This window comes from Juglans microcarpa x Juglans regia, chromosome 2S, assembly GCF_004785595.1.
Source record: "Juglans microcarpa x Juglans regia isolate MS1-56 chromosome 2S, Jm3101_v1.0, whole genome shotgun sequence".
Classification (NCBI taxonomy): domain Eukaryota; kingdom Viridiplantae; phylum Streptophyta; class Magnoliopsida; order Fagales; family Juglandaceae; genus Juglans; species Juglans microcarpa x Juglans regia.
The window spans coordinates 8,666,970-8,692,626 of NC_054597.1; the positions used below are offsets into that span (position 1 = coordinate 8,666,970).

At 35.6% G+C, this 25,657-nt stretch overlaps 3 protein-coding genes and 1 long non-coding RNA gene across 4 annotated transcripts; 3 read left to right on the forward strand and 1 right to left on the reverse strand.

Annotated features, from left to right (window-relative positions):
• Positions 1-15,185: 15,185 nt before the first annotated feature.
• Positions 15,186-18,089, reverse strand: LOC121251387 (L-ascorbate oxidase-like). The gene is given in 6 exon segments (XM_041150643.1): positions 15,186-15,934; positions 15,937-16,264; positions 16,813-16,998; positions 17,128-17,340; positions 17,502-17,594; positions 17,680-18,089. Coding segments are annotated over 6 exon segments (1,740 nt in total). The 5' UTR covers positions 17,974-18,089; the 3' UTR covers positions 15,186-15,308.
• Positions 18,090-22,226: 4,137 nt separating this feature from the next.
• LOC121253237 lies at positions 22,227-23,477 on the forward strand. The gene is made up of 5 exons (XR_005938379.1): positions 22,227-22,293; positions 22,388-22,462; positions 22,614-22,721; positions 23,037-23,177; positions 23,271-23,477. It is a non-coding gene; the product is annotated as an uncharacterized LOC121253237 (long non-coding RNA).
• A 54-nt stretch (positions 23,478-23,531) lies between these two features.
• On the forward strand, positions 23,532-24,542 carry LOC121253329 (protein FAR1-RELATED SEQUENCE 5-like). Its single transcript, XM_041153360.1, has 2 exons — positions 23,532-23,701; positions 23,768-24,542. The coding sequence occupies exons 1-2, from the start codon at positions 23,532-23,534 to the stop codon at positions 24,540-24,542; spliced, it is 945 nt and encodes a 314-aa protein (XP_041009294.1).
• A 17-nt stretch (positions 24,543-24,559) lies between these two features.
• On the forward strand, positions 24,560-25,258 carry LOC121253330 (protein FAR-RED ELONGATED HYPOCOTYL 3-like). Its single transcript, XM_041153361.1, has one exon. It carries the CDS (start codon positions 24,560-24,562, stop codon positions 25,256-25,258), a length of 699 nt encoding a protein of 232 aa, XP_041009295.1.
• The last annotated feature ends 399 nt before the right edge of the window (positions 25,259-25,657 follow it).

The following is a 25,657-nucleotide window of genomic DNA, read 5'->3' on the forward strand; positions in this document are numbered from 1 at the left end:
TCACAAATACTTATTTTTCTTGTAATGCATGACAAGGGCCGGAACTACGTTGCTAGGGGTCGGGGGGGCCATTGCCACTCCCCAATTTTTTTGTTTTTTCAAAAATCTTTTTTAGTATATAGTTTTCTTGAAGATACTCTCAGTACAATTAAGATAATTTGGCCCCTTTAAAATTTTTAACAATCTTTTCATACTTGCACCTATTTTTTTGCTATTAGTAAATCTCACATTCTCACACTGATTTTTTTTTTAATTTTTCTGACATCTCATATATAATAGGCAAAAAAAAAAAATCAATCTCTTTTTACAAGCTATTTGGTAGATTTACAACTTTATTTTTTAATTTATTTATACTTTTACTTTCAAGTATTTCACTAGCTTGCTTATTTTGATTGCTTTTGTTAGCAATATCTATGCTACTATCGAGTTAACGATTAGTAGTGAAGGCAACAAACCTCCCATGACTTTCCTATCTATATTATAAAGGTTTTACAATACTTATTAATTTTAAATTCAACAAAGAAGTTTATTTTTAGTTTCTTATATGAATAGTGTTACATGTACTTACAGTTTTACTTACAAGACTCATTTTGTTAATTTTATTTTGAATTTCAAATTTTATGATTTTCAACATAGCAATAACTGGCATGTGGAGAAGTAAGTTTTTTCTAATTTTTTCGTAAATACATTTAGCATTTTTCTTATATATATATATATATATATATATATATATATATATATATATATATGCCCTAAGGATGACAATTCATGTCCGCGAGTCTTGTAAGTCATGAACATTCGATTATATGGGTCAACTCAAACTGAATCTATTAAGTTAAATGAGTCAGATTTTCAAACCTGAACACGACCTATTTAAATAACGAATTGTATCATGTCATCCGTTTTGCCCGGTTTAATAATTAGTTAGAAATGCATTAGATGACACTACTCATTTCAACCCATTTTATGTAAATGGGTTAAACTGACATGCATAGCTTATTTGACTTAATTAACATAATTTCACATAAAAGTTAAAATCTATATTTATTAGTAGAGACAATATTTAAAAAGAACAATAAAAATGCATACTAAAAAAATATTAATATTTTTCAGATTTTAATTCATAATAAAATCAATATTATAAACCTAACAAAAAAAAAATATGAGCATAGGTTCATAATTATAATCTAAAAAAAAAAAGTATATTGAAAAATATCAATATTACAACCCAACAATAATAAAATTGTAATTTTAAAATTAAAATTAAAATGGTTATTGCGAATGCGGGTCTAGCAAGTCGACCTGTTTGTAATTCGTTTATTAATCGTATATTATGGGGTCAATCTATTTTGACTCGAATCTATATATATCAAATTTAAATTATCCTCTAATTTCGTATTGTGTACGTATTGAATTCACCGATAATGTCATCAGGTATTGCCATCCTTGATTCTCCTCTATTAAAGTGAACTCGATTTAGACTGTGTTTAGATGTTAAACTGAGTTGAGTTGAGTTGAGTTATAATGATAAAATATTATTAGAGTATTAGTTTTTAATATTATTATTATTTTGAGATTTAAAAAGTTAAATTATTTATTATATTTTATGTTAAAATTTAAAAAAATTATAATAATAAATTAAGATAAATTTATTAACCAAACGTACCGTTCGATTGGCAGGCATCGAGGAAATCATTTTGGAGGCAAACTGAACCCAGTACAGCTTAACCCATGCTATTCACCATTGACTTTGTCTTAAATCGCGATGTGGAATAAAGGGCGCTCTTACACTTATTAACCAAAAATTGTCATATCAAGTTTTTTATCATAAATAAAATACTCATTTACACAAAATTCTAATTCTTTTTTTTTTTAAATAAAATAAAATTCCAACTCATTGAGTACGGCAGCTAGATTTCGGATTTTCGGCTACCACCAGCCACCTCTAAGTTTTTTTTTAATAGATTTTCGATGATTGTAATACCTTGATCATTTCGATCTCGGAGTGCTTGCTACCATATATATCAAGAGATGGTTGAAGCGATGAACACACAGAATTCTAAAAACTTTTATTAGGGTTTATAGCTTTTGGGGTTCAAACTTCCTTTTCCAGAATTTTAGTAATAATACTATGTGGTCTACCTTATTTTAAAAGTCGTATAATCATTAGGTGATTTCTGCTGTGATACCAACAATGACAAATAAAGTAAAAGTACTAAACACTACCAAACAATCACACGACACAAAATTAATGTGCTTCGACAACGTGTTTACGTCCATAGAACTATAGATGATTTTATTATGTTGGAGAGTCAAAAAAATATACTTTGGGGTGAAATTTTATATGCCTATATAAATTATTAATACATACACATAATATGATCGTATACATCTGTTTTATATATATATATATATGATTCCTACATACTAGTACATGAAATTGTTAAATCTTATTGATTAACTATTGTACAAATGATAAAATATAGCTATAAGTCATATTCAATATATAGACATAAATGACTAGGCATAAATAGTTAGGTTACATATCATATATTTAATTATAAAAGTGATATGCTTATATTATTAATTAGCTAATATATATATATATATATATATATATATATGTATGTATATATACATAGGAGGAGATATATTGCATATTAATTTATCAATATATGAAACTTTGGTTGAGTTGAGCTAACGAGTCAATTTGAGCATAAACGATCGGGCCTTAACGAGCCTTACCTGAGTCGAGTCGAGTCAAGTCGAGTTTAAAAGTGTAACACCATGGCCCAATACCAAGCCCATTTTTTTTTTTCAAAATGAACAGGCCAAAGCCCACAAGTTAACTGAAAGCATTGCATACGTGCATGGGCCATCATGCATGTTGATCTGCTTCTTCTCTTTCATTAGGTTTCATCAGCATCCATATATATGGATAACATAAACCTAGATCACACGTAGGCGACAGTTTCCTCCCACCACCATGACCCACATCCTCTTTTTTTTTAACAAACTCTTCCTCCTTATCACTCTGTAGCCAACTCCCCCATGACAGTTCTTCCCCCTTTTCACACACCACTTCAATGTTCATCTCCATCTCTATCGTGCGTTGAAGCCAAGAAACCACCATAGAAATATTGCAAGTAATGACAGAACACCCTCACAACCTCCACTGCCACTGCCGCCAACCATTAGCCCACCCCATGCTAACCGAGCACTAGCATCACCAAATCCCAAAGACCCACTGACATGCACTGCCAGCTCGTCCAACATCACCTTGCACCACCACCCACCGAGATAGGCCGAGAAACGAGGGTTGCAGGCCACCCAAAGTGTAAACGGGCTCTTTACGACGTGTACGGCTACACTAGAGCCACCGTTCATCTCCTCCCTTTGATAAGCCATCTCCCAAGCCTACCTAGCTGTGCACCACCACTCCACCTCACGAAAACCACCGACCCAAGACCTAGCTACTGCACCTCCACAAGTCACCAACCACGCATCGAAACAAACCGAGAGGAAGAAACCAACTCTTGTGCATCCTCTCTACCACGGAAGCACAACCTGTGTACGTTCACTGCACTTAAACACCTGCCCAAACCTCACCACTGTAGCTGAGCCATGACCCACTTGGAGCCATCATTGGTCATCACCAAAAAAGGAAACTTTGTTTTTGCTCCCCAAAACAGAGCATCAACCTCTTCATTGTGAGCCATTGCAACCACTACAACCGAGAGCCAAATGCACTGGAACCCACAGAAACCACCAACCATTGCCACCCCAGGTTTGTCGTCCCCCTCATGGTAAGCCACTGTCGCCTTTGCCGTGTCTCCCCCTCACGACTCTTTCAATAAACGAGCTCTCTCTCTCTCTCTCTCTCTCTCTCTCTCTCATTTTCAGGCTCTGCGCCTAAACATCCACCTTCACTCACCCATGCTGGAGGTTCATGGCCAAACCCACGACGCACATCGCATGCAGACACTCCCGTTCGTAAGTCACTCTCCTCCACTTCCCATTAAGCCCTTTGCAATAAATTACATGTATGCCCCTCTTAGTAAGTGATCCAATATTTCTTAATTACAGGGATTTTCTTTTTTAATAAAACTAAGAGCTATTGGATGTTGGAAGTTGTAGGCATTTTAGGTATTTTTTAAAGTATTTTGGAGAGTGACGATATTTTAGAGTTTCGAGAATTTTTTTTAGATAATAGGAAAATATAGATTTTGTATAACTTGGGGTTGATTACAAAATACGCGTTTATGCGTGACTACTTTATAGGTGATGATCGATTTTCCGTTAGTACTGTTGTAAGGAAATTCAAAAAAACTAAAAAAGTTCAGATAAGCAGGGTTCTTATGTTAGACAAAATTAAGTGAGGTTGATTTTGAAAATATGCATGTTTGTATTGAAAAGAAATATGAGAACAACTTCAAATATGTGTTTTACATATGCATAAAATCTATATAAAAGAAAGTATTTTCTATCATGACTGGTATAGACATGAGCTTGTTTTATGCATTATATTTTCTAACCTATGCAAAAAGAACGAATATGAAATTTATAAAAATGTGTGCATGTGATGCGAAAATGTTCTGACTCTGTTTTTGAACATGTTAGATAATCTGAATTTATTTCACTACTCTGTTTTGATATGATGTGGCATCTGAAAAACCTTTGGCATGACTTTCTGGTTTTGTTCTGACTTTAATTTTTGTTATGATATGGTGATTTTGGTTCTATGTTGCTTTGATATGACCCTATCATGGGAGATAGTAGGGACCTCTGGCCCTGTCACAGGATATAATAGTGACATCTGGCCTGCCACGGGATATAATAGTGGTCTCTGTTTTGAGTGAAATCACTTTGGTATCATGGTGATTTAGGTTCTGCTTGGCTTTCCACAGAATGTACAACCTTATCACGGGGGTTAAACATGATCTATGTTTTGATATGATGCTCTGATATGATATGATAAGATGATGATGTTCAATCATGTTATGCCAAAGCACATTTTTTGAACATGATCATTTTGAACTGTTGCCCTAATAACATGTTTTTGGATTTGCATTTCTGAAACTAAAATATTTTGTTCTGCATTCTAAACTCTGTGAAAACACTCATATTTATATACTAGTATATGTTCTATGCTTACTGAATTGTTGATAACTCATCCATTATTAGAGCATTAGTAGGGATGTAAATTTAAACTGGAAAACCGGAAGACCGGACCGGACCGAACTGGACCGGACCGGTTGGTCCGGTTTTGAACCGATTCGGTCCAGAACCGGTTCCTATATTATGAAAACCGGCCGGAACCGGTCCGGTTTCGGTTCCGTAGTTTCCGGAACCGGACCGGACCGAACCGGACCGGTTGGAAAAAATACATATATAAAAATTAATTTTATATATTATACAAAATATTTTTATATATAAGTTTTATATATAATATATAATTACATATTAAATTTTTATATATAATATATAATTATATATCATATATGAAATAATTTCATATTATAATTTATAAATTATAACATAAAATGTTAATCTTAAATATGAACATTTGTAATTTTTTTGATCATATGTTATTAATATAATTATATATAAGATAATTTTATTATAATTTATAAAATGAAAATTTAATCTTAAAGATGAAAATTTAATTGGTCATATGCTTTAAACATAATATATATATATATATATTAAATTATTAATAACATTTTATTATAAGAAGTAATAATTTATTATATATTTTTTACATTTAAAAAAAAATCGGAAAACCGGACCGGACCGGACCGGAAACCGGTAAAACCGGATGTACCGGTTTAGGAGGGTAGCCGGGACGTAATCGGTTTTGAAAAATAAAAAACCGGTACATACCGGTTCGGTTCTAGATTTTGTCCAAAACCGGACCGGACCGGACCGGTTACACCCCTAAGCATTAGTGAGATGATTTAAGCATAGAAGGTTTATAAGTTTTGACGAATTTTTATTGAGGAATTTTGTCGTGTTCTGATGACTTGATATTTTGGGAGGTTGATTATATTGAAGTAATTGGTTTGAAGCAATAATTTTTATATGGCATTGAGATTTTGGAGTCTATATTGGTACTATGATATATGATTTTAAGCGAAAAAAAGTAACTCTCCTACCTCTACAGGACTGGGGCATTACAAGTCGGGTATGTGTCATTTACTAATCGAGCGGGTATATGCTTTCATGGGCGAGCTTTTTTTTTCATGAGTCGAGTTCAATTCAAGTTTAACCGTGCTAGTATTGAGCAAACTATTGAACAAATTGGTTCATTTACAACACTAGTTCAGAGCACTCAAAATCCTCATTAAGTACATGTGTATGGTGTCACAGAGCAAAAGTACTAATCTTTACTTTTCTGTGTTATTTGCTCTTGCAGTGTGTCGAGTGCGCATTGAACGAACACTCTGTCTAAATTTCGCTCTCACGGAGTGTCGAGCGCATGTCAAGTGAACTCTGTCTATGCTTCTCTTGAACAATCTATTGAGTGCGTGTCGAGCGAACTTTCTTCCTGACACTTTTTCTGATCGTAAATAGTGCCAAAAACTTTCCCTAGGCCTCATTGAAAATCTACTGAAAAATCATAACACATCCTTATCGAGGTCATCAGATCCGATATACTAACAAACGCAGGCTCCACAAACCTAAAGATTTCTTGTGATTGAAGCTAGCACCACATCTTGGTAGAAGGTACTTAATTCCTTTAGCATTTCCTCTGTAAGGAAAGTAGGAAATCCAACCGCTCATATCTAATGTACAAGTGATCATCATTCCTAAGCCTTGTTTATTAACGGTATTAGGGGTGGGCAGCAGGCCCCGCTGCCGCTTTGCCCCCTGTAAACAGGGCAGAGCCCCCGCCCTCATCTGAACCCAATGGCTGGGGCAAGATAGGGGCAACCCCCGCCCCGCCCAGCTATGTTATATATATATATATATATATATATTTATATAAGTATATATATATATATAAATAACCCAAGCATGAAACGACGTCATTTCATGCCTGGGTTATTTTTTTAAATATACCCATTACGAAACGACGTCGTTTCGTCAATGGTGAAACGGCGTCATTTCTTTTTTGTTTAGAATCTCCCCCCTGATCACCCTCCCTCCCACTCGATTCTAATTTCTCTCTCTCTCTCTCTCTCTCTCTCGGCGGCGTCTCGCAGACTCGCTCCGTCGCTCACCTGTCGCGCTCTCTGTGTCTTTCAGCTCGCTCCATCGCTCGCCGTCGCCGCAGCCTTCCATGACTCCTTTCTTCATCTCCATCGCCGAAGGTAAGAAACCCATCATATACTACAATTTGTTGTGATATTTATTGTATGGAATGGAGATTGGAGGAAGGATGGAGTTTAATCGGAGATGGAGGATGAGATTTTGTGAATTGTGTGCTATGGAAAACTGATTGTGCATGTGGTTCACTGATTGTGCATGTGGTTCACTTGATTGTACAGTGTGTTAACTCTATGTTCGTGTGTGAATCTGTCGTGATTGGCTTATTTTTCTCAATTTTTTCGAAATGCCCTAATATAATTTAGGGGTTTCAAGGATTGAAACCCCTAAATTATATTAGGGTTTCGGATTGGAACCCTAAATAATCAAAATCCTAAAATACCCTAATTAATTGGGTATTTCAATTTTTTTTATAACTTTTATAACCCATTTTAATTTTTAATTGGGTATTTCAGGTTTTTTACGACTTGTATAACCCATTTTAATTGGGTATTTCTATTTCATTTTTTTTTACAACTCGTAGTCTTGTATAACCCATTTTAATTGGGTATTTCATTTTTTTTACAACTTGTATAACCTATTTTAATTGGGTATTTCTATTTCATTTTTTTTACAACTTGTATAACCCATTTTAATTGGGTATTTCTATTTTATATTTTATTTTTTTTTACAACTTGTATAACCCATTTTAATTGAGTAATGGGTATTTCACTTGTATAACCCATTTTAATTGGGTAATGGGTATTTCATTTTTTTTACAACTTGTAGTCTTTTATAACCCATTTTATGTTTGATGTTTGATCATTGATGTTTCATTTTCCAACTTCCAATATATATGTTAATGCTTAGATGTAATTGTTTGGCATGTTATTATGTTTGCTTTGATTTCAGATTTTTTGTTTGATTGAGTTCATAGATATGCTAGCAGATTCTAGTGCGAGCTCTCCTTTCCATGCCCAGGGTATCCTACCCCAACACCTACACCTACTCCTACTTCTACTCCTACCCCTACCCCTACCCCTGGCCCAACACCTACTCCTACGGCACCTTGCCCCGCCTCCAAACCCAACAAGAAACCTGCTTCTATAGTTTGGGCTCATTTCACCAAACTAGAGGGTGGTAACCCCAATAAATCCCAAGTTAAGTGTAACCATTGTGGAAAAATCTATGGATGCCACTATACGAAACATGGCACCTCACAATTAAAGATGCACTTAGAAGACCAATGTAAAAAAAGTCTAATATTACGATCATTACAAAAGAAAATCTAATCTAGGCTAGAAATTGGACTTAAAAAAATGGCGGATGGGACTAGTGGGTGTGCAACTTTGAGGGGATATACTAAGTATGATCCCGATGAGTGTAGAAGACACTTAACTCGTATGGTTATCATGGACGAGCTAACTTTTCAAATTGTTGATAGGAAAGGGTTCCAAGCGTTTGCTCGCTACTTGGAACCAAGGTTTAATATTCCTTCTCGCCACAAGATGGTAAAGGATGTAAAAAAATATTTTTGGCCTAAAAAAGAGAAGTTGATGGGTGAATTGGCCGGTCAATTTGTTTGCCTTACCACTAATACTTGGACATCAGTCCAAAATTTTAATTATATGTCTTTAACTGTGCATTTTGTTGATTGTAATTGGACATTGCATAAGAAAATTATAAAATTTTATCAAATCATCGATCATAATGTGAAACAATTGGGAAGGCCTTAGAAGCCGCAATAAATGAGTGGGGGTTGACCCTAGTTCTTACAGTCACAGTTGATAATACATCGTCTAATGATATCGCATTGGAAAATTTGAAGACCTATTTTAGAGAGGCAAATAAGACAATCTTGGGTGGTGAATGTTTGCATGTGAGATGTGCGGCACATATTCTAAATCTTATTGTTACTGATGGTTAGAGGGATCTTCATGACTCGATTGCTCAAGTTAGGACTACTGTGAGATGGGTTAGATCTTCTCCTTCGAGGTTGGAGAAATTCAAGATTGCTTCAAAGTCTATGGGCCTAACATCCAAGAATGGCCTTTATACTGATATTACACGATGGAACTCAACATATTTGATGTTGGAGGCGGCCCAAGAATATAGGCTAGCATTTGCACTATTGGGTGATGAAGACATCCAATATGTTAAATATTTTGATGATCACGGGGGATTGGAGAAACCCGTAGATGATGATTGGAAGATTGTATCTATTTTTGTAGAGTTTTTTAGGCTTTTTTATGAGGTCACCACGATGATATCTAGAACTTTGTACCCTACATTTCATCAATTATGTCAGCAAATATGTAAGATAAAAGAAGAATTAGATAACATGGTCGCGGGTGGTCACTGTAGGCTGCGAGAGATGGCATTGGCTATGAGGTCAAAGTACGACAAGTATTGGAGAGATTTTACTAGGGCTAATATTTTGTTATATGTAGCTGCCGTCCTTGACCCGAGGTTTAAGGTGGATGGCATGGTATTTGGATTGGGCCTTGCGTACGGGCAAGCATGGGCAGAGCTTATTGCAGCAAGGGTTCGGAAAACCTTTTGTAGATTATTTGATGAGTTTACCGTCCTGCGGGGTGGTAATATTGCGGCACCTACACCTACCCCCACACCGGTTCAAGAAGAAGATGATGGGAAAAGACGTAGATTAGACTGGGGTGAGAGGTTTGAGCAGACCCCCTTAATGCGGAGTTATGTATAGGCTTAGTCAGAGATAAACATATACTTAACAGCGGAGGTAATACCATTTTCACGAGACTTCGATATATTAAATTGGTGGAAAGTGAATGCCGTGACGTATCCCATCCTTGGAGAGATAACCTGTAGTCTTTTGGTCATTCTTGTTAGCACCGTAGTCTCGGAGTCGGCCTTTAGCACCGGAGAGCGTGTATTTGATTCATTTCGGAGTTCATTAGCTCCTACCACTGTGGAGGCTTTGATTTGCACGCAGAATTGGATCAAGGGAACTCCAATTCATGTTCCGGATGTTCTTGAGTATGAGGAGGTCGACGTCGAGGAGGAGAGTGGTGATTAGCCTGGATCTGGTATTTATTTTAATTTCATTTTCTAATTTCTTATTAATTAATTTATTTTCATTTAATTGGTATTCATTAATTTAATTTCAAATTTTATTGTAATAGTGATACATGAGACAACGTCAACGGTTACCTCCGATGCAGTATGACTTTGTATTGGACCCACTATTGCCATGGTTTGCACAATTTGTCCTTTATTATTATTTTTTTTGTATTTATAATTTTATATCATATTTTAGTATCTAACTATTTTGCTTGTTTTTATTTTAGTTTTTATATTCTCAATATACAATTATACATATGCCCAATTCTAATGACCGATCTATGCTCATCTGCCTCATCTTCATCTCAAATTTAAATTGCCCAATCCCAATCTCATCTTGGTTAGTACTTTTAATATTTTGTATTTTAATTTTTTAAGTTTTTGTTTCATTTTATAACTTTATAATTCTAATTTGTTTTATTTTTAACTTATTAATATTTCAGCCTTTAAGGTTTTATAACTTATTAACATTTATGATCTTGATTTTCAGTCTCACAACAATCGACACAACTCACCATTCAGTGAATTCACCCCTATACAGCGCCACGCCGCCATCCCAAATTGATCAAATTGAAAAGTTATGAGTTATGATTGTTAATTTACAATTAAGTGTAATGTTGCTACAATAGTTAATAGTACAATTTGTATTTTGTAATATTTAATATTTTTAAAGGAGTTTGTAATATTGTAATAGTTTAAGTTTATTAGTTCTCTTAGAGTCTTAATTTGTATAATTGTAAATTGTAATAACTTAGTAGTTAATAGTTCTATCTATATATATGTATATACTATATATTTTTTTTAATTTTTAAATATATTTAATTTTTTTAGTTAAATTTTGTGCCCAAAAACAAATTCTGGACCCAAAAACAAATGCTCAGAAAAATGAGGTGGGCTGAAGGCCCAATAGGAGGTGAGGGCGGACGAATGGGGGTTTACCCCCGCCCCTCATCAAATGGACCCAGGGGAGGGGGGGGGGGGGGGGGGAATCAATCCCCTGCCCATGCGGGGCGTGGGAGGGGTGCCCTCGCCCCGTAGGGGGTAGGTAGCACCCCTATTAAACATCCATTGCTATCAACCTAGTCAAATGGACCACTGCTATTATTATTTTTTTATATGGGAGTGAGGGGTTTAAACTTGATTATTTAGAGACCAGACCTTCTATTATCTGGTTTAAAGGACTTTGGCTAGGTACCGCTACCATTATTGATATTTGCAAACTCACACCCTAATTTGACTTATACATGATCTAGTACTCGTCATGCATAAACTTTATTTATGACAATTATGGTGTGATCACCGTTAAATCCTACAACTTAGAACTAAGCAAACTAATCGTACTTATAAATCCCATCTTTAATATTTAATCAATCTTATAAATTCTACTTATTAATCAATTTTCTGTAATCTTTAGTACTTTCATTGGGTTGGTGCGTGGACCATCACCAAGACTAATCGATCCGCACATTCACATGTAAGCTTCGTATTTGTAAATCATGCACGTCCGGTTTAATATAAAAGTTCTCAAATTCATCTCATCTAATTATTATAATTTTTTTTAAAATTTTATATAAAATATAATAAAAAATTTAATTTTTTCAAATTTTGAAACAATAATAATATTAAAAAATAATATTTTCATCTTAATTCATTTTAATTTATCTTGTCTCAATTTACTGTTTAAACATTCACTAAATAGTCAGTCCCCGAGGGGAAATCTCATGGGATTGTTGGCTAGTCTATCTTTTTTACTTGAAGGCATTGACCTTCGATATTAGGCTGCATGGTAGTCTTATCTCGTTTGAGTTTGCACTGTTAATGCAATAAGCTGCATGCTATTTGTACATCATTCTGCACTAATGGTGCTATGAGCAAGGGCCGCTCAAAATATTTTGTGGTCTAAGGCGTTGCTTAAGTACATGATGCTTTAATTTTAAAATAATAACAAAATTTTAATAAAAATTTTTTATATGCAAAACAAATATTAATATTGTTTTGGTTAATAATATCTATAAGTAATATAACAATTTTTCAAAGAAAATCTAATTTTTCTGAGAAAATCTAATTTTTCTGTAAATTGAGTAGTACTATCCCTTAGGGCTGTACAAGAAATCAGAGAATCGACTGGGACCAACCCAGATCGGTCGCTAGAGCTCAGAACCAGCCAAAACCAGCGTAGAATCTATTGGCCAGCGGTTGAATTTGGCAAAAACTGATGTTCAACGATTCGATTCCAATTTGATCCTGGGCCGGATTGCTAAATCGACCGCACTGATAAAATATTTTTTTTAAATTATGCATATATGAAACGACGTCATTTCACTTAAGTAAGTGAAATGACATCATTTTAAGACTTAGTATTTGAAAAAAAAAATATAAAGAATACCACGCCGTTTGGTTTGGTGCCATTTTCCTCTAGGGTTTAAACTCTCAACACCTTCATCTTCCTTGTTTCTCCTTCTTTTTCCTCTTTTATCACGCTGCCCCTCTATTTGTCTCTCTCTCTCTCTCTCACACACACACATTGAGGCTTCACACATAGCAGCAGGGTTGTCGAAGCTGACGAACTGATCGTAGTTACGCCGAGACCGATATCGACGGTTTTCTCCCCCTTCACTGGCTAGTTTCGATCGAGATTTACATCATTTTAAGGGAATGGTGCGGTTTCAGTTTTGGACCAAAACCATACCGATACCTTCGATTTTCACCCCTATTATCCACTGTCCATATACAATACTTCTTTTAATGCTTAATTTTGAAAACAAATAAGGCCATCAATATCAAATTTAATACACATTATATTTTAGAAAATTTTTAAGACTAATATACCATCATTTTGCTACTCCTACTCTATTTTCACTATTGTATTTTGATTTTGAGTAAGATCTTTTTGAGTGAAAATGTTATATTTACTTTTTTTTTTTTTTTTTTACCAAATTTTACCATTTAAGATTGATTTTATTTTAGGCAAAAAAATTCATCTCTTTTATGCTAACTAATATTTTTTCTATAATTTCTTTTTTAGGGTCTCGTATAGGCTGGAGGCCTACTCAGTGTGTCTTTGTTGCGCCGGGGGGGGGGGGGGGGGGGGGGGGGGGGGGGGGGGGGGGGGGGGGGGGGGGGGGGGTGGTGTCTTAGGTGCCTACCCCTTGAGCTGCCCTGGCACCAGTTCGTTCAATGTCGATTAACACCAATTTCTGTAGCGATGAATTAATATGATTTCGATATATATGTTAATTATTGTTTTGATTATAAACAAAAATATAATATTTATTGTATATCATGATATTAATTATGTAGATTTATTGAATGTAAGTTATTATTTATTTTCATAAAGCGCTAGCACAAAGAGCGGCATTGGTTCAATGTTAAGGATACATCCTGGGTTAGCGAATGAAAAAAAAAAAAAAAAAAATCCAGCTAGCTCAAGAAAAATAGTGCAATTTATTTTTTCAGTTCTTCTACTTACAGTCAGGAGATGCAAAAGCCTGGGAGTCGCTGCCACGTTAGTCTGTCACTTAATAAAAAGATAAAAAACAGACAAAAATAGAAGTAAAAAGCTAGGAAGGAAAAAAGTTCTGACGAAAACAAGTGCAGGAACTCTTCGTCTTCGAAGGGAGGGTGTCTGTCAATGTGGGAAGATGAACTTCAACATAACATTTTGGTGATCTTCGTGTGTTCTGTTCTTTGTGGGTCTCGCCTTCATCTTCGTGGGTCCTACTCTTCGTGGGTCTCATCTTCGTCTTCATGGGTTCTGCTCTTCGTTTGAGTAGTCATTCACCAATAGTACACTTTTCTGTTGTTCTATGATTTTCTTTTTCTTAAAAGAAAACAACAAAAGCACCTCCAAGCTTCAGATATAAATCCAATTGAATAATCACATGTGAATCTGTGATATTTTTGCTCCTTGTCAGGGTGGAGCCAATGCATGACATACTATCTACAATGCAGAGGGAAAGAAATTTTTCCTTCACCTAGTTCCTTCCGATATCCTTGATGATGATACTCTGTTATCGGGAATGGAGTTGTGGTGCATCTACCAGGACTGCTTCAAGAAATCGATGGCCTAGAATCCAATGGGGTTTCTTGCAAAGGAATGATACTGGTTTCTGACCATGCTCATTTGTTATTTGACTTCCATCAAGTGGTGGATGGGCTTAGAGTGTCTGAACTTGCCAAATCTTTTATTAGCACAACTAAGACATTGGGCCATGTTACTCAAGAGCAAAGTTATTCGGAATGGCATTAGAGTAAATGACTTGTGCCGGCACATGGATACTTTCTTTGAAAAGCTGGATCTTTTATTGTCAGATGCAGTTTCAAGATTCCAAGGTTTTAACTATAGACCAGAAATGCTTAGGGAAGAAGTTGAAAGATACAAGAGGAAGATAAGTCTGAGCTACTAGAAACGGGACGCGGTGTTTTGTTTATTAAACGGTTCGTTTCATTTTTGTCTACGTGGACAACACCAACTACGCAGAGATTTCCCCACCCAACTACAATAAGAATTTCTCTTATTTTTTATAAATAAAAAATAGACAATGTTATAGAAAGAATTTAAGGAAGTATCGCAGCTAGTTTTAAGCCGTGTATTATATTTTCAGCATTAAAACATTTTTTTTTCTGTGGTTTTTCTTAATTACTAGACCAAATAATTGACTGTTTTCACTCCTTGATTTTTTGTAGAGTTTATGCAATTACTCTGCTATAAGTGAGGTTAATAAATAAAGTAGTGTGATGCTTTTTAAAAATCGCTAAGATTATGAATTGTGGACAACCATAGTATTCTCGAAACATTTTAATCAATGTATGAGAGAGAGACAGATGCGAGCTAGAGTACTGTTGTAACTGTAGATCTTGAGTTTGCTAATATTCTATTCCAAAAAAAAGAAATTAAAAATAAAAATATTCTGGAAAATTGGTCACCGTTACCCAAAAAAAAAAAAAAAAGTAGTTTTAATTATCTAGGGCCTGCCCAATCCTCTGGTATCACCGCAGCCCATAATCGATGAAGGCAAATTTCCCACCCTCTCTATCCCTTCTTCAAACACAACTCCCATGCCCATGTAGAAGTGAGACTCTATATGGCAATGGAAAGCCCAAACACCAGGGTTATCCGCCTTGAACCTCAACGCTGTCCAACCATATGGATGAAGAGGCACTGTGTTCTTCATTATTGGGTTCGCCAAATTATACTGTCTCGGGTCCTTGTAGATGTCGAACTTGCCTTTTCCATGGCCTAGCACCCAAAAATCGTGCCCGTGGAGATGCCATGGATGAGTCTCACTATCGTTATCATTCATCGTGTTTGCATTTTGCAGTATAATATCTACTGTGGCATTGAACTGTAATCGGTAGATGGCATTGCTAGAAGTTGCGTTTGAGTTGTTCTGCTTGCTGTAAATGTCGTAGTTCTTAAAGTCGTACCCTGTAGGAGGACGAGTCTGCTCGAACACATGGTGCAAGTTCAGCTTAAGTGCAACAAGGTAAGGGGTGTGGGGGAGGTTGAAAGAGACATTATTTACAGACCAACGACGATAACCATCTATGGTGTTTTGCGTGTTGAGAAACACCATGACTCTATCTGATGTTGGGGAGGGCTGTGGATGTAACTATGGTGAGACTTGATGGCTTGACTTTGAGCCAACCGGGGATCGGTATCATTCCAAATAGGGCCAGTTGGCGGAACCGTCGGAGGGGATCGCCGTGGATGGTTCGGGTAGTAGTTGAGAATGGCTAAGCCGGCGGAGGTCTTAGGAAGGCGGCTAACCACATTTGTTGTCATCCAATAATTTCTTGAAGGTGCTTGATCGGCTTTTATAAGGACAGAGTATGTCTCTCCAGAGTATATGTAAAGGTTTTTCACTACAAATGGCTCTACATAGTGTCCATCTGCCTCAACCACGGTCATAGTATGGCCCTGCTTGAAAGGAAAAAAGGCACATTAATTTAGGCACAATTTAGATAATGAAAGTGTTTCATCTCATCTTATCTTATGATTATTATAAATTTTTCAAATTTTCACACAAAATATAATAAACAATTCAATTTTTTCAAATCTCAAAACAATAATAATATTAAAAAATAATATTCTAACAATATTTTATTCAATTTTCAACTTTCATCTAAAATCATCTTATCTTATCTCACTATCTAAATTGTACCTTAATGATGTTTTATTTTTACATGCATAATTTCCCTCTATTTAAAATATAATTATATAAAAAAAAATGTCTAGGAAAGGGATCGATTTATATATCAATATTACTCTAAATATTTCGTTACTATCCACGTCCCTACTTGACGTTAGCCTTATCTGTTGTTGGCTCGTCTTTATCTTCAATAGTTTGTCTTTATGATTCTGAAACCTTTTAAATATTATCCTTAATTTTGTGGTCAAACAAAAAAGATGTAATAATTATTTTTTTTTTTAATTTGTTTGAAGTTGATGATGCTCATGGAAGTTACCTCTATTTCAAAACTAAGAGCGGATAGAGCAGTTAAGCTAGCGATCCTTAGTCGATATGTTTTCCCCGGGATTACTGTTATTAAATAAGGAGAGCATTCTGGGTTTGATTCATTACAAACCCAGGATGGACTACTGGCAACAGTACTGGAGCAGTTGAATTTTCCTTTTCCTTGAATCAGAAGTGACTGCAAATTGATAAAAAGCAAAAGCCAATAGACAAAGCAAGAACAATTACATGACAGTAATGCTAACTCGATCTATAATTTGTTAAATATATATGTGTATATATATATATATAGCAGAAATATATATACCTGAGGCTCCCCAACCCAGACAAAATTAGTGGAAGACAATCCAGTGGCTTGTTCGTAAGTGCTGTTGTGGTACCAATCATTCAGAATTATGCTTCGATCATAATCATATGCAAAGGGTTCTGAGTCTCCATCAGGAACTGATACACGGATTAATCCGTATAATCCTGCTGTTCTTTGCATTCCATAGTGCGCGTGGTACAGATAAGTCCCAGGCTGCATGCAGATGAGCAAAACTTAGGTTATGAACAGGAAACTGAAACCATGCTTACTGCTTTTGTTTCCTTCTCTTTTGACAAGAAACTGAGTCTTTAAAAGAACAAACAAAATGGAAATATTAGAGCCAATTGCAAGGGCTTTTTGGCCACTGAACTTACCCTATCGACCTTAAACTGGTATTTGAAAGTCTCCCCAGGCAATATGGGGCACTGAGTCACCCCCTCTGTTCCATCACTCCAGGGTGTTTCACGCTGCAACAAGTTAAACAGATGCCTATGCATTTTTAAAAAGCAAAACAAATTAAACAGATGATTTATATATGTAAACTAGTCATACCTGTCGGATTCCATGCCAATGGATTGCAAGGTTTTCTGTAATCAGGCTGTTCTTAACCTCGACAATAATCGTATCGTCTTGCTGCGCTACGATTGTGGGTCCTGGAGTTCTCCCATTGATAGTGATAACCAGCTTCTTGTAGCAATCAGGGGACTTGTACTCGTATTTCACGTCCCATTTGTAATGCCGAATTCTGGCCTCAGCAATTTGAGAGTAGTACTGCAAATAGGTGAAGAAATACAAACCTAGAAACTTCAACATAAATCTTCTGCATTGCAAAATGCCTGCGGCCATGTCTTGAAATGTTTATTTTAGTGAAAAGAAAAAACACAAAAATGTCTTGGACTTGTAAACCGAAATGGGCAACCTGCATTAATACTGATAGAGGATTGTCGTTTGACTGATATTTTCTATGCATATAATATATATATTTATATATATATATATTATATATCTCTACAAGAAAAATAGATTTTTGTGACTAATTTATTGTAACTAAAAGAATCTTCGCAATTAATTTTAATTGCAAATAGTCATTTCGCTGGAATTAACTGATCCCAAATAAGCAATTTTTTTTGTAATTATATATGATCTAAGAGCTGGTCAAATTGTGGCCAATATGGCAGTTAGATCGACAGATTCATCGTAATTTCGCAGGGTAGACCAGAGAAAATAATTTATGCGACTTTGGAATTAGTTGGTAACAATACACATGAATAGCTTATATATCATGTCGCATATTGAATGTAATTAGCTGGTAATTTACTTCCACGACTCCAAATATCTATATATCAACAAAGATGTTCATCTTTTTCCACCCAATTTTATTGTTTTCTCGACTCTTGACTTCTTGATCATTGCTATTGTGCCGCTCATATGTTTCACGATTTCACGAGGGTTTGTCGGATTTTCAGGTCCACATGCATCGAGAATAAATTAGTTTGGGCATATTTTTCTATAGATGGTTTTTCTTTTTTAAAGGTTGTTATAGTACTTTTGAGTCTCTTTTTTAATGGAAATCAAGACAAATTATTATTGTGAAATCATCGTAAGCATGTTTCAAAAGCTTAAGCTAATTATGAGAAGATCGTGTAAATCATTAATATAAATTGAAGATTTTAGGTTTGTTAATATTTATCTTCCAAATCAAATTATAACATATGGATAATGTATGGTGTAAAGGTCTTCAAATAAAATTATTATTTATTATATTTTAACACTCCCATTCACTTATGGGTTAGACTCTCCCTTAATAAATGTGCTCACATGATGTCATGTACTCACTATGTAAAATCATCACTTATCCTGAAAGTTTAAGCTTATATTTAATTATTTATATTATATAAAATCAACATTTGTTCTAAAAACTTAAGTTTAGATTTAATTATTTATATTTGCCTTAATAATTATTGAGATTTTTTAATGTTGATAAGATTTTTGTATCGAAAGTTTTGGTTAAAAATTCTGGAGTTTATAATTTTGAATGGCCAGATCACATGATCATGATCATCTGGAATAATAAAGAAAAGTAGAAGGCGTAAAAAGAAGTATTCCACAGCGTCGTTGATATGTCTAAGGAGAATTCATGAGAGATTTCTTCCCTCTTTATCAAATTAATTTGATTCTGTGTAATGGAAAAGAAAAAGAACAAAAAGTCGTAGAAAATTAAGAATTAATGTTTCAAAACCGTGTTGATGTCTTCTAATCAGCTTATTGTCTAAAGATATAATTGAACGGAAGACTTTGAAACTTTCATGGAAAAGATAGACATACGACTCTTTCTTTTAATTATAAACATGGTTGGTTGTATAAAGAGTTGTAATAAATTAAGGTTATACATGTATCATTAATACTCCTTTAACATGTATGTTTTTCTTTCTGATACGATGCCTAGCTACCTGCAGCATTTTAATGCTGTAAAATCAAACACAGAAAATAGGAGACGAAGGGTACTTTGAACAAAGCTCCATTACAACAATGACAATGATCTGTACGTACGTAGAAAGATAGATAGAAATAAATGAAGTACTTTTGTAGAGCTAGGAATGGTACTGATGATCAACGGATAAATAATTGTCTGGGCACACTATATATATTGCATCTTTGGTTGAGTTAAGCTGGACAGAATCACGAAAAGATCAGACGAACAAGTTTTTTGTACAGTACTTCCACTAATAGGCCAGCCATGCATATAGGGTAAGGAAATAATTAGGATTCATTGAAAACTAGTACTGTTTGAAATTGAGTACGTCGTCGGATACCAGAGCTAGCTAGCCGCCTTTCACTTTCTCATTCTCTAGATTCTAGAATAAAGAAACCTGGTCAAGGGTCTACTTTAATAAAAAAAAATACTGAAATATCTTATAATAATTGAAGTAATATTTAAGGTGGTGGTGCGTGGATCACACGCATCATGATCAATCATCGCCGGATTCAAAGCGAGTTTCGATCGATATGGACGTCGATGGGTACTGATATTGAAGAGTCAGTCCAGCTGAGCAACGAATGTATGACGTAGATACATCAAAGTAATTAAAGTTTTGCCTGGTCAACAATATAATGTGGAATTATATATATGAAGCCAAGAGAAAAGACGAAGAAGCTGCATAAAGTTTGAGTAGCTAGCGAAAGAGATCGTTGGAATATAAATAATATTCGATCTTAGAATAGGGGTCTGCATGCGGACGAGCAGCTAGCGAAAGAGAACTGCTGGGTACAATCCCAAATAGGGGTCAGCATGCGGACGAATGGGGCTTGATGGTAATTTACTCTTTAAATTGAGGTGAAATGTCAAAAAGGTCCTTAGAGCTCAAATTATTAGATCATCCTTCCCTCCCTCCAGCGATTCTGCCCGAGAATGGCCAGTGTTTCGTATCCTCCTAGGTGTTCGAAAAAGATTGATTCTTAGCACTTGGATGGACGGTCTCAAATTTTCCTAATTTCTGGTATTTACGTAACTTAATGGTAAAAAACTTGTATTCAGCAAGATAAACATAGAATTCTTAAAATCCAAACTTGGGTTTCTCCTTTGAAGCAATACTTGTTGGAATCAAAACTTGTAAAAGAACAAACACCCTATATCAGGATCCTAAACCATTTAAAACCCAGAAACACCACCAAAATCAACCAAAGAATTAATAGAATGGACATGGGGAAATTAAAGTCAAATTGATAAAATCCATTAAAATCAAAGATAAAAAACTCGAAATCGAAATCCAAAATTAAAATAGACCAAAGCCCATTTAGTTAACTACAGATAGTCTACATTTAGCAAACTACATCTAGTCTGATTTGAGGTGTATGTTTAGCAGACATCAGATTTGAGAGAGAGAGAGTTTTGGTCTGGGAAAGTTTTGGTCTGGGTTTGGCGATTAAACTCGCCTTTCAATCTTCCAAATATGCGTTTGACGACTTTTGGTCTGGGTAAGTTGGGACGTCAAATTTGAGAGAGAGAGAGAGAGAGAGCCCACCTTTGAGCAGTGCCTGGGCAAGGGAAAATTTGGGGGGAGGGGGGAGAGAGGGTCAGGTCATTTGCGAGAGACGAGTCTCAATCCCTGGAGCTTGATATTGAAATGGAATCGTTTTAATTGATTAAAACTCCCCATTTTGTTAAGTCGTGCGTGGGAAGCCTTATTTCAGGACTGCACCTAGAATTATTCTCAGAGCTGCTACATACAGGCAAAATTTATGCCTGTATGTGCCCACCTCTGACGTGGCAAAATGCCACGTCATCATCTATATAAAAAAAAAAAGTTTGAAAAAGAAAGAGAACTCTATTAGCTGCAGCTTTTCAGTCAAAATAGACCCTTTCGTGCGCTTGCGACGTTTGCTACCACTCAATGTCGAACCAGGTAAGATTCAAGATCAAAAATTTTAATTTTGTTCATCTGATTTGTGCTTGAATTTATCTCTCTAAGAGAGAGATGCATTAGGAGGTTAGTTTTATGTGAAAAACTTTGAAAATGCAGTGGTGTTGCTGTTGATGTTGGTATTTGTGGACAAACTCTGAAAATGTCGCATCTCTCTCTGTGAAAAACCTGTAAGCAAAAATGGGCTGCTACCCCGTTAGAGAGATGCTGCACTTGGTGTTGCTGTTGGTATTTGCGGCATGCAACTTGTAAGAAAAATCTGCACTAATTTGAACTGAGAGTTATCAAGGAGAAAAGAGTTGAGAATTTTGAAGAGAGTGAGAAATAAACATGAAGCTGGCCTCTGAAAGTTTGTCCGCAACAAATCCATAAAACTTTGTGTGTTGTCTTTGATTTTGGGTTTTGTGCTAAGGATATTGGTTTTGTTTTAAAGATTTGAAGAAATGGGTTTTTGTTTTCAATTGGGTTTGAAGATTAGAGACCAGATTAAATTTTAAAACACAAGAACTCAATTTATAAGGTCATAGAACTCAATTTAGAGTCATAAAAACGAGACTGTTTATAAAGTCATAAACCAATTTAGAGCCATAAACCAACAACTTGTTTGCATTATCATTTTGGCTATCACTTTTCTAGATTTGTTATTATAGAAGATCTCAATATTATATTTTGAATTTTCTAAATGCAGAAAGAGAAAGAAGACACATCTCGCATAACATCACCTGTCGCAAATCCATCAACCTAGGTATTGTAATATTATTTTAACAGTCGTCATATATTTATTTTATGTGTATTCAATGCCAACTTAGGTTGATTAACATTATTGTGTGTTGTATTAGGACATATTGAGACCACATTATCCAGATTTTTCAAACTACATGCATGGTTACTACGGTCCAATGCCTCATGCGTGGGTACCATATTTTGTGCCTCCTCCAAATGCCAACCCATATCCATGGAACAACCAAATGATGAGAATGGTAAAGTAGTATATGGACACCAATTTTATGAACCTGAGTTTTTGTTCTAATTATTTATTTTTTAAATTTTTTTGAAAAATTGCAGCAATCGGGTAGTTCCGCTGCCTTGAGTAGTTCTGCTGCCTTGTATAGTTCCACCATAGTAATGATGGGACCTCCTCCAACTGCCTACCCATTTACATGGAGCAACTAGGTGATGCTTTCGAGATGTGGTAACATTAAATAACATTTAATTATTTATGTGGGTATTAATTTATTTTTTTATATAATTGCAGCAACATCCATAGAACTCTACTTTCGTTGTCACGTTAAGTTTTATTGCCACGTCAAGTTCCGTTGCCTTGAATAGTTCCACTGCCTTGTATAGTTCTGTCATACCAGTGATGGGACCTCCTCCAACTACTTACCCATTTCCATAGAGCAATCAGGTGATGATTTTGAGTTTCCATGTACTTAGTGTGATTTCGAGTTTTTAATCTTTTTTTTTTTTTTTTTTTGTAAATTACAGCAATATTCATGGATGCCTAGTTTCGCTGCCATGCCTAATTCCACTACCAGTGCTAGCTCTAGTGTAGCTAGTAGCTCGTGCTCCGCTTTACCAGCATTTATTCATCTTACAAATTCCAACCCACATCCATGTGGCAGTGAGGTGATGGGTTTATTTTCCACATGATTGTACTGTGTATGCACATTTTTCACAACAGATATTGATTCGTTATAATTGTTTTTTTTTAAATATCAGGAAAATAAGGCGCAACAAAGTTGCTCTGTTGATACAATTAGTGATGCATCCCTAGACTCGATAGAAATTGAAGCACAATCTACTACCTCTTTGGGTAATACTATTGATACTAATGAGGCTGGTAGTTCTGGGACACTATCCACAAAGCCTACATCAGGGTGTGATATCATTGAGCAGCCAAAGGCAAGGATGTGCTTTGAATCAGAAAATGAGTTGATTACTTACTATAAACAGTATGGTAAACAATGTGGATTTGGGATAATGACACAGATGAGTAAAAGAGAGAAGGATGAGACTATCAAATATGTCACTTTGGGATGTGCTCGTGGTGGCAAGGCACAGAATCAGACGTCAAATGTCTCTAAGCCTCGGCCAACAAGCAAGACAGACTGCAAGGCAATGATGAATGTGTTGTTAAAGAATGAGAAGTTGTGAGTCATATCGATATTTAACACACACAATCATGTGCTAAGTCCAAGAAAATCCAAGTTTTTTAGATGCAATAGAGAAGTTAGTGAGTCCGTTAAGAGGGCTTTGGATACAAATGATGAGGCTGGCATATGGATGAATAAGAGTTTCCAAGCTCTTATAACTGATGCGGGTGGGTTTGAGAACGTACCATTTGGGGAAAAAGATTGTCGTAACTACATTGATAAGGCACGTCACCTACGGTTGGGGAAAGGTGGTGCACAAGTGGTACTTGACTATTTTCGAAGGATGCAATACAAGAATGATAGTTTTTACGGCATAATGGATTTGGATGATGATGATAGAATGAGGAATATGTTTTGGGCGGACGCCCGTAGTAGAGGGGCGTACAACTACTTTGGAGATGTGGTAACATTTGATACCACGTATCTAACAAATAGATATGGAATGTCATTTGCACCTTTCGTGGGTGTAAATCACCATGGGCAGTCAATCCTCTTGGGTGCAGGGCTTATTTCAAGCGAGGATACAGAATCGTTTATATGGTTATTTAAAACTTGGCTTGATTGCATAGATGGAAAGGCGCCGACTACTATTATTACAGATCAAGATCGTGCAATGAAAAATGTTATCGCCATTGTGTTCCTTAATACGCGCCATAGATATTGCTTGTGGCACGTACTGCATAAGGTCCCTGAGAAGCTTGGTGCTGATTGTCAATACAAATGTGGCCTGGAAAGTAAGTTGTTATCTTGTGTTTATGACTCCCTTACTATCGAGAAGTTTGAGTTGGGTTGGAACGTCCTTATTACAATGTACAACTTGCAAGAAAATGGTTGGTGAATTCGTTTTGGGTTGAAATGAGTACAACTCAGCGTAATGAGAGCATGAACGCTTTCTTCGACGGCTATTTGCATGCTAAGACAAACCTAAAAGAGTTTGTTGATCAGTTCGGCAGTGCATTGAAGAAAAAAATTGAGAATGAAAACCAAGCTGACTTCCATTCATTTAACTTTATCATTCTTTGCATATCACACTTGACACTTGAGAAGAAGTTTCAAGAGGTGTACACGAATGCCAAATTCAGGGAGGTTCAACAAGAAATAATGGGAATGATTTATTGTCATTTCCATTTTCAGAAACAGGATGGAGTAATCACAACTTACCATGTCGATAATGAAATTAAAATTGAAGATTTCATCAAAGAGGTTGTTTATACTGTTTACTTTAATGAGGCCGAGTTGGAGGCAAAGTGTGTATGCGGGTTGTTTGAGATGCGGGGGATACTATGTAGACATATCCTCGTCATATTTTCAGCTAGAAAAGTCTGTGGGTTACTTGAAAAGTACATATTGGACCGGTGGAGAAAAGAAATAAAATGTAGGTATACTATTATTCCGAGCATTTATGACGAGAAGGATCAGAGGCCTGAAACATTTAGATATAAACGTCTATTGAAAATTTGTTATGAAATAATAGCAAATGCAGCGTCATACGATGGGTATACTGAGGATATGGTCTCGAAATTGTATACGATGAATGAGGTATATCACACCTAGAATCTGAGCAGCGTAGTTTCAAATGTTGGATTAAGTACTGTTAATGCCACCACAGAAGGAAGTTGTAAAAAAGTACTGAGTCTCCATGTTGTCAGAAGTAAATGAAGACCCCCGTCTAAGAGGAGGATGTCGATAATGGAGGAAAAGGTGAAGAAAATAAAAACTAAAGCTGCTAAAAACCGCAATGACAAAGGAAAAAGCAAACCAGTGAGCGCATGGAATGCAAGTTATGTTGGTGGTTACCTGATAAAAGATATATAGTACCCAAAAATATACTATATTTTTGCTTATATAATACTTGATAATATATTTATTTTTGCTTATTTTTTGGATTGTAAGCAGCGACGTAGATTAGACACTGAACTATTAGAAAGCAGTGGGAACCAAATCAACCAATCG

Bases quoted from the DNA above. Each gene is read 5' to 3' on its own strand.
- LOC121253330 (XM_041153361.1), top strand. From the start codon at position 24,560: ATGAGTACAACTCAGCGTAATGAGAGCATGAACGCTTTCTTCGACGGC.
- LOC121253329 (XM_041153360.1), top strand. From the start codon at position 23,532: ATGACACAGATGAGTAAAAGAGAGAAGGATGAGACTATCAAATATGTC. The intron at 23,702-23,767 runs GTGAGTCATATC...CAAGTTTTTTAG, and splicing joins TTGTTAAAGAATGAGAAGTT to ATGCAATAGAGAAGTTAGTG.